Raw genomic sequence first — 10,226 nt, forward strand, 5'->3', positions numbered from 1 at the left:
TCAGATCACAACTAGATATACAGGGTGCAAAATTCCTCCTCTAAATGGTGTAAATAATTACACTGACCTAAGGTACGTGCTGTCCAAGGTATACAACACTCTCCCCCTATTATTAAGTAAAAAACAAAATTTATTGTTACTTAATAATAAAAATTACTATTTAATATTTTAAATCAAATATGTAAAAATTACTGATGCAAGTGTTCAAATCCTGATGCCATGATGATTCCAGAGATAAAGAAATCTCTGTTGTTGAAAATATCTAATCTTAGACGGATGCGGAGAGATAAATTTCATGGTTAAATAAAATAATAATAAAAATAAGAGTCGAAAAATAAGTAATACTTTTATGAATGATTGAATGAAATGATAAAAAAAAAAGAATTAAGGAAGGTCAAAACAGTAAATGGATTTAATGAATGAAATATTCGACCCAGGATGTTTGATAGAACAAACTTTTGACCGAACTGGAAACGAAAGAAAAACAAAATTAAAATTTCATTTATCAGTTGTAATCGAACGGAATTATCTAAGATAGTCTAGTTGCAGCGATAGCAGTAACTCTAAACCGGATACTCATTTAATTATAAATGTATTTTTCGTTCGTTTGTTTTCATTAGAGAGAAAAAATGTCTATGAAATCGTTATCCCAGATCGTTGACGGCTTTCAAATACCGGGGAAGTACAATCCGGGTACATTCCGTGCTGCTCTCAAGTACAAACCACGTGACGATGATTTGTTTTTGGTTACTTATCCTAAATGTGGTACAACTTGGACCGGACAAATTCTCTTGCTTCTCTTTCAAAAAGGAGAACCTTTGTCGTCGTTCCTGGATTTATTCCTGAAATTTCCGTTCCTGGATTTGTCTGGTAAGTAAAAATTTGCAAGTGCAGTGCACATAAAAGGACCATCCAGAATAATTAATCCTTTAATTAACCATAACTAGTTAACTAGTTTATTAACCATAACTAAATAGTGCTTTAATTACCATAACCATAAATCCTGAGAAATTGAATTTTAATTATGTGAATTTCATTTTTTTTTCTGTTTAATTGTTGAAAGTGAATGTAAAAAAATTATTTTGTTTTAATAATGAATAATTTCAAATGTAAGTTATGGTGGTAGTTACGATTCAATAATTCACTAGATAATATAAAATTTAAACCTGGGTTTCCATCCCTTTTTAAATTTTTAGTTGTTTGTGGCATTCCTGCCAAGAAGACATCTGAAATTGTAAATATCAAGTATATTTTTTAAAAAACAAGCGGTAACTAACAGAATTTTTATAAAACTTTACTGTTAACGTTACAAGAAACACTTTAAAATATTTTTATTTAAACCTCTCGCAAGCATATTGACTTCCGAATATTTATAATGACTTCAATGTAATTGTTTAAAATTTTTGGAAGTCAGAATCATTTTAAAACAACTTTATTTTACCACGAATTTAATATTAAGGCATTAATTTTTAACAACTAAAATAAAAGTAACGCCCGACTAATTCGAGAGAGTTGACAGCTATATGTTTCAGCATTATAGTATATATAATCAAATATTTTTCGTGAATCAGGCAAAGCCTCGGGCTTGATCCGGGGTAACAGTTATAAATACATGTCTATACAATTATTTTATTAATTCAACTTGATTCTTCAAAGTTCTTTTAACTCAAGTAATGATGCAAAAATTACCTCTTTAATGAAATAGTTTGGTATGAAACTCTGGAAACGTAATTTAAGTAAAGACTCGTCACCATTTTGGTGACAGCAACTCTATTGTTATCGCAACTCTCAATGTGAAAATGCGGAGTTTCTATTCTTAAATGAAATTTTTAATTTCTTAATATTTTCATACTCTTGAAGATAAATTAAATATTTACTATTTATTCTTTTAACTATTATTACTATTTATACTTTTTTTCACTGAAATTATACTTTTTATTTTTATTCTTTTCAGTAAAAATGATATCTTATAAGTTCAAACTTTCTAATTTCGAATTTTTTTAATCTGCTATAACCTTTTCTTTTCCAAAATCTTCGAAATATTTTGCAGTAGTTTTTTTTCTGAGTTTCAAAGTATGATATATTCTGAGCCAGTGTTTCCCAAAATGTGGTACGCGTACCCCCAACGGTATGGGAACAGATTATAGGGGTACGCATTCCTATGCAAAATATCTTGCAACAAGCGAAAATTTCAAAACATTTTATTCAAAAACAAAGCTAGCCATGAAAATTTTTGTTACGTTTTATTGGCTATTTTTTTTCAGAGTTAACAGTTAATAATTAGTGGTGTCAACAGCCAGTTGTGATTTTTAATTTTAGAGCAATTCTTTTATAACAAAAAGTACATTCATTTTTTTATTAGTGATACACAGCGTTACGAAAAATTTAGAAAGGGTACACAAAAGTCATAAGTTTGGGAAACACTGATCTAAACCGAAGTATCACGGGATTTAATATGATTTGTGATTTCAATCATTATGATAATTATTAACAGTGTTCAAAGAAAATGTTTTTTCCCTATAGTTGAAATATTTTCCTCTTCTTAATCAATACCAACTGTTATTTGGTCTTTCATAGCAAAAAATTGTCAAAACTTTAAGTACAAATAATTAATTATACTTAAAATGAAATATTAATTAAGATTTTATATGCAAATAACAAAATCGAAAAATATTTTAAAATTGCTGTTTGATTTTTAAAATACTAGATTAAATGAAAATGTGTCTGTCAATTAGAATATAAAACATACTATAAATATTAAACCAATAAATTCACTTAAACAGCGTTATTATTTTTGGAAGAATTTTTAATTTTTTTTCAAAACAGTTTAATCTTGTCTTTATTGAGTTATATTAGTATCCTCTTATCTGTATTACAAAAATAGAAGTTAAAGCTTTTCAATTTATGCAGATTCACTATGATTGAGATAGATTAGATGAATACATATATTATTGAATGATAAATATAGTATTTTAATAAATAATTCTTGATATTTTAAAAAATTTTTTCATTTTATCTACTCTTTTTCAGTTATAATACTAAAAAAGTTCAAATATGCATTTTAATTTTAGAAATCGGACAAAGTAAAACAATCAAACTACAAAGTATATAAATGGAATGGTATATAAAAATATATTTTTCCAAATTATTACTCAGTATTTAAATTGTATTCAGTTTGATTCTCTAATAATTTTATATTTTATTAATGAACAATAATGTTAATAACATATCTTTAAAGAGGGAAATCTTCCATAGTGGTAAGTTTATTACAATAGACACGTTATTCTTTTATAAGGTTTGCTCCTCGTAATAAATAATATTATGTGAAATATGAAATAAATGAATAAATTAATTAATTTTAAACTTAACATAGTCTGTTTATTGTTTTCATTTGGATTTCATTTATCTCTATCAATTCTATGCAGTCATACTTTCCGTCACTTTTTATTGCTATATCCAACAGGTAAACAACATAATTTAATGACTAAATTTGACCTATTAGAACACCCAAATGCGCAATAATCGGTCATTATTAATTTAAAAGTATGAAACAACTAAAGTAAACAAAAATCGAAATAACAGATCGGGCGTGATGATACTTCGCCATTCGTACTAGTCACCAATATGGCGACTGTTTACCCACGTGATCGACGTCAGCCAATATGAATCGAAAGCGGCACAAAGGTCGAGAGAGAGCTTTAGTTTGATGGTGTAATGGGAGCAATAATCCATATTCCATGAACGTTGCGCTTGCGCATCACTTCGTAGTGATGTAAAAATGATCTTTACCAAAGTGCTAAGGTAGCATTACCTATTCTTTGTTGCAGTTCAGGACACGATCTATTCGTAACACTTTTGATATAGTTTACGGATAGAGAAATGTCCAGGAGTTGCGTTTTCGCACTGGATTATGTGACCGGATCAGGTTCATTTGTAATACTGTAGCGCTTACTGGATTAATGCTCAGTAAGCATTAGAGCACTTCCAACATCAGCTGGATTGCAATAAATAATGCAATCCTATAGAATGTTTCAAATGTTCCTGTAGAATGTGTGTTCTATCACTTATTATTATATTTTTTTTATATCGCTTCTTATTTCTAGACCGTAGCAACGCTAAAATAAAAGGCCAAGGCATGAAAAAACACCTACATAAAAGTGGTAGTATTTATTTATTAATACGAAATGGCTATTTTTTCTATTACTTTCTACTTCAAACTTTAAAAAAACATTGCGCTTTGATATCAGATCCAAATGACAATACTTACATTATTAATATTCGATGGCAGTCAGGACTCACTTGTTCTAATATAATAATGAATTACTTGTGCCATTACTTTTTTCCTTTTTTCAAAACGGAATTATCCTTTTTGAAAAGAACAATTATCAAAAATTGAACACAACATTAAATTTCGTATAGTAGTTATACAAATAATCATTTATGTATTGTATTTTAAATTTTCTTACTAACTTATAACCGATACTGTGAAATGTGTAATGAATGTTACTGTTTATTATCAGAGCCAATATTTATGGAGATGATGCCCAGACCAGGTCCCATCAAAACGCACCTACCCTATCACATGGTACCCTGGTCTAAAAATTCAAAGTACATCTACCTAACAAGAAATCCTAAGGACTGCTGCGTATCATACTATTACCACATGAAAAACCTACCTTGGCATGCATATACGGGCACGTTTGATGACTTTTTTGAGGATTTCTTGGCTGGAAAAACTGACTACGGTGATTATTTTGACCATCTACTATCATGGTATTCTCACAGGTAAGTCCATGTGGCTCAAAATCAGTTCTGAGTAACAAAAATTAACTTGTAACTACCTGTATGAGTATATTTAAATGGTAAAAAGTGGTAGGAAAGTTTATTCTTAAAATATCACTATAATGTATGCATACCTTTCTATTGAGTAGTAGGAAAAACATAAAATTTGTCACACTTTCACGTTTCCACTAAATTTAGAACTAGTACATTTACAGCTTATCGCTGTTGCCAAACAGAGGTAAAGACAAATACTACAAAAAATTCAAGAATACATTAATTTTTTTAATGTTCTGTATTTGAAAATGATAAAAATAGCGTTGTTCACTATCCAAATATGTTAATTGCTATAATTGGCTATCATATTATTTTTTTTAAAAAATTGTATGTAAGCATAAATAATATATTCAGTTTATTTAAGCAAATTTACTTCCACTTTTTTTCCTTTAGGTTTCTTGACCCAAAATTTGCAAAGCTCTAAACTTATGTTAATTTTATTTTATAACCGGCATTGAACAGCCGATCCAATTCTGAGTTCCCTTCCCTAAAAATACCGTAGGATATTCCTATGACGTTTTGGCTAAGGTGAAATTTTGATTTACACTTTTGCCATATGTATATGGAAAAAGTACACTGTAAAACTTTACCATAGGTAAAACCACAACGGAATATCCAATAGTATTTTTTATGTAGAATATTTTAGCCATAAAATTATGGTGCGTTATAGCTTTTGATTAAATTTTTCCATAGGCTCTGGCCCTATTGAAGTTCACCATACAACTATATATAAGAAAATTTATGCATAGGCAGTAATAAACAAGGGTCATTGAATTTTAGTGGGTTTCGGGGGCTTTTCACAAGAATGATTATACCAGAAGAATAATTATAATAAGATAAATTAAGGTGAGAGATTAAGTTATTGAATGTATGAGAAAAGACAATAATTATGTTCGAAAGCAAAGAACCCTTAACAGACAATACACGGATACTTTAAATCTTCCTGGCAAAAATTAATTAGAAAACAATAAAGATAATATGAGTAATGGAAAAAAATAAAAAGGAATGGACTTTCAGATTTGTTGGTTCTCTACTGTTCCTTAATCAAAAATCATTTACTACATCAAAGATTGAATACAAGATCGTAGAAAGATTCGAAATCTAATGTCGAAATTCACATAACATTATTGTAGTTGCGAGAGCAAATTTGGTTCTAGATTATATGTTTATAAAATAGGCATTATTATTTATTTGTAGACAAATCATTTGTTTATAAAATAGACTAAGTTAAGAAAAAAATTGAAAACCGTTGTGTCAAAACCAGTAGGATATTGATTAGTTTCAAGAAATTTTAAACTCAATTGAGTCAGAAGTTCAAAAAAATAATAAAATGACAAAAAGAAAAAAACAACTTTATAATTTTTGACCGAAGAATAGTCATTTTTTTGGCCGAATAATGCTCCATCATCCGACGCGCATGTCATGCCGTTGACTAATCAGCAGAGGAAATTTTTGAAGTTGAAATGCTGTCTTTTTTATTGAAATAATCGAAAATAATTTTAAATAACTATACATTTTTATGAGGTGAGCGATTTTTACTTAAAATTACTATCGTTTTTGATGGATTGGTTTAATTAACGCATAATTGTCGGAGTTGGTTAGTCGGAGTTGCATTAAAACACGCTTGCTTCCTTCCACAACCATGTCCACCCTCCCATATGAATGATGCATGCGTATAGTGTGGTTCCATTAGTTTGTCATACGTCTATGGTACTTCTCTTTAATCATACTATAAGACTATGGTGTCTGGCCATATAATGCCAGACGAATTTCTGTGGTTACCATAGGCTTAAGGTATCTTATCATATATATATATATCTATGGTTGCCATGGGTTACCATAGGCATTTCTACTGCAATTTTCCCTAAGGGTTTATGACTATCAGTGTTCAACTCCATATCCTTGTAATTTGGAACCCATCTCAGAAGACAATGGAGCTCTTGGATGAACGATAGGCCCTCCTGGATGTTTTTTTGATGGAACTAACCCACATTTGCGTTTCATAGACAAAATTCGCCGACGAATAATTTTAAGGCGAGAGGATTTTAACCCATGATCCGTCTCTACCACTGAGGATATTTTACGTCAGCACTGTGCTGGGTGCAGAATTCGTATTAACCATCCACCGATGGGATTTGAACCTGAGTCACCTCATTGGGAGGTAAATGTTCCATACCTGAGCTACCACGGTTCAACTTACACTACCGGTCAAAAGTTTGCGAAAATTTTGAAATCCACAAAGAAAAGGTCTAAATTCAAATGTTCATAGAACTGCGAAAAATCATTCAAATTGCATGAAAATTTGATATGTTCTAAAGTGAACCCTCGACATTTAGTTACATATGATCAAATTGCAATACTCTGTTTTTTGCGAACTGAATCCAGATTTTCATCACGGATTGTTTTTATGGTGAAAAAATTTCTAAAGTTTGAACACTTGCCAAACTTGCAAAAAAAAATTCCGTACTTTCTGTTTATAGAAAATAGTTATTTGAACCGTTATATGTAAGCCCTCAAAATTTCAGATCGATTCAATTTTTTTTGACGAAGTTATAGAATTTTGAAAAACATGTGTACTTTTCTCGATTTTTGAGCATTCCACATATGCAGTCTTTTGGTCTATACCTCTTCTACCAAAGAGCTTTTTAATTTTAATGTTTTCTATATTTTCAAATAATTAATATTTATTATAAAACAAATACTCTTATTCATTATTGTAATTATTATTGTTTATATTTATTGTTTATATTTATTGCTTATATGTATTAGTTTTGTTGTGATATTTTTACTTTACATTAAATTAAAATAAAAAGTTATAACAATAATTACATAAATAATTCTAAAAAAATAATAACAATAGTATAAAAAATTTGCATTTTTACTAAACTATTTTATTTACAACAGGTCAAATATTTAACATATTCTTATTCGTATTTTGTAATTAAATAAATTAACATTTAAATCTTAGATTCCTCGAACCATCCACCTTTTGCTTTTATTATAGCCTTACATATGCGTGGCTTTCGTCATTAATCACTTCAAGTGATATAGAGTTCCATTCCTGTTGTAAAATGTTCCATAACTGATTTCGATACGAAATATCATAGCATCGTTTGCAAGAACAAACAAATTTTCGATGAAATGTGACATCCCTGAGATATTGTTTTAATTATATTCATAATAAATTCCTTGTAATAACAATAATTACAATAATGAATAAGAATATTTGTTTTATAATCAGTATTAATTTTTTGAAAATATAGAAAGCATTAAAATTAAAAAGTTCTTTGGTAGAAGATGTATAGACCAAAAGACCGCATATGTGGAATGCTCAAAAATCGAGAAAAATACACATGTTTTTCAAAATTCTATACCTTCGTCAAAAAAAATCAAATCGATCTGAAATTTTGAGGGGTTACATAGAACGGCTCAAATAACTATTTTCTATTAACAGAAAGTACAAAAAATTTTTTTTCAAGTTTGGCAAGTGTTCAAACTTAACAACTTTTTTCACCATGAAAACAACCCATGATGAAAAGCTGGATTCAGTTCGCAAAAAACAAAGTATTGCAATTTGATCATATGTAACTAACTGTAGAGGGTTCACTTTAGAACATACCAAATTTTCATGCAATTTGAATGATTTTTCGCAGTTCTATGAACATTTGAACTTAGACCTTTTTTTTGCAGATTTCAAAATTTTCGCAAACTTTTGACCGGTAGTGTATGTTTGTAAGTTCTTTGAAAAAGCCTTACATTATGATGTCACTAGACTTAAGGAAATTGTTACATTTGAGAACTTGAAATAAGGCATTAAGCTCATGCCAACGACGGCTTAATTTTGTAGCGATACATTTAATTTAGAATTAAAAAAAATATGTAACCTCTTTTTAACTCTATTTTGCGTTTCAATCACTTGAACATAGCACATCAATGGCACTATTTGCTGGATGGATAGAAAAAAAGCTGTGAACGGCCATTGACGACGAGTTAACTTTATGATGATGATAACAAACTTACATCATATTTGCAAATTTTTGTTGTACTTTAGACCAATTTTCTTTACTTTAAATTTCTCTTCTGAAATGTGGAATAGAATTCATTTGCAGAAATTTATATAATACACAAACATGTAATAACTTTTTCACAGATTTTCTAAATTATTTTATAAAAATAAATAAATAAGTAAATAGACACTTAGAATTGATCCAAGGTACACGGGTTTACCTTATATAATTTAAATTTGCCTTTCCAACTGTAAATATAACTTAATCATCCTATCTCTTTCAGAAATGATCCCAATGTCTTATTCCTCACCTATGAAGAGCTCAAACAAGACATAGATAGCGCCATTTTGAAAATGGCTTCATTCATTGATGATGAAAAGTTCGCTGAACTTATCCGAACAAATCCTGACATTTTGAGCAATATCAAGAAGCACAGCAGTATGGAGGAAATGAGAGAATTCATGACGAAATCCATGGGAGGCATGGCTACCATGAAACCGGAGGAGTTAATGAGCATAAATGTTCCAGATGTCATAAAAAATCTTTTCGCGGAACAAATGTGTCAGATGAAATCTAGCGATGTCGCTGAGAAATTCGGGCAAGATATGGGTCAGTTCTTTAGAAAAGGTGTCACTGGAGATTGGAGGAATCACTTTTCGGAAGATCAAAGCCGTCGTCTTGATGAAAAATTTGCCGAACGAACAAAAAATACTGACATTCCAAGTTTGTGGAAGAATTTTATGTAAAGCTATTGGAACGAAATTGTCCATTGACATATTTTTATATCATAATAGACTTTTTGAGTATGAGATATAAATGTCTCAAAATGAGTCCTTGAAGAGCCAAAAAGTGTAGAATAATTTCTAAACAAAAAGTGGTCATAAATTTAAGATCATCTTTAGAGGATATATTTTATTTTCAGCTGCACCATTTGCTTCAAAACTTTTACGTCAGTTTACGAAATATCCATTTACAGTTTTGCCATATTTTGTTATTCCTAGAAAATGTTTCAACGAGACTTCTGTATTACATAAGATATACAATGTTACTGTTTTCCATAAATTGTTCTTGAAGTATAATATTGAAAGTATATAAAACTTAATAAATTCTGTAAATACAAGCTCTTAAAATTTTTTAAGAAAACTTTTTCCAGTTGTAGTAAAGTGTTTGATTTTGTGAAATATTTGATTTAAAAGTATTATTCGTAGCAAGACGCAGAAATAGTATAAGCTCGTACGCATTGAAAAGCTAGGATTCAAACAGTGATCATTTTGAGTTACTGACAATATTAAAAAATTCCTATTTTTTTATTTTACTGCAGGTAGGAAAAACTTGTCAAAGAAGCATAAAATTTAGTGAGTAGGAAAATATATATCAACTTAC

At 29.4% G+C, this 10,226-nt stretch overlaps 1 protein-coding gene across 1 annotated transcript; it reads left to right on the forward strand.

Annotated features, from left to right (window-relative positions):
- The first annotated feature begins 413 nt into the window (after positions 1-413).
- Positions 414-9,963, forward strand: LOC122272236 (sulfotransferase 1E1). The gene is made up of 3 exons (XM_043055647.2): positions 414-870; positions 4,521-4,785; positions 9,127-9,963. Exons 1-3 carry the CDS (start codon positions 630-632, stop codon positions 9,587-9,589), a joined length of 969 nt encoding a protein of 322 aa, XP_042911581.1. The 5' UTR covers positions 414-629; the 3' UTR covers positions 9,590-9,963.
- Positions 9,964-10,226: the final 263 nt, after the last annotated feature.

This window comes from Parasteatoda tepidariorum, chromosome 2, assembly GCF_043381705.1.
Source record: "Parasteatoda tepidariorum isolate YZ-2023 chromosome 2, CAS_Ptep_4.0, whole genome shotgun sequence".
Taxonomy (NCBI): Eukaryota; Metazoa; Arthropoda; class Arachnida; order Araneae; family Theridiidae; genus Parasteatoda; species Parasteatoda tepidariorum.

Coding starts and splice junctions, on each gene's coding strand:
- LOC122272236 (XM_043055647.2), top strand. CDS start 630: ATGTCTATGAAATCGTTATCCCAGATCGTTGACGGCTTTCAAATACCG. Junction 871..4,520: donor TCCGTTCCTGGATTTGTCTG/GTAAGTAAAAAT, acceptor GTTTATTATCAG/AGCCAATATTTATGGAGATG. Junction 4,786..9,126: donor CTATCATGGTATTCTCACAG/GTAAGTCCATGT, acceptor TATCTCTTTCAG/AAATGATCCCAATGTCTTAT.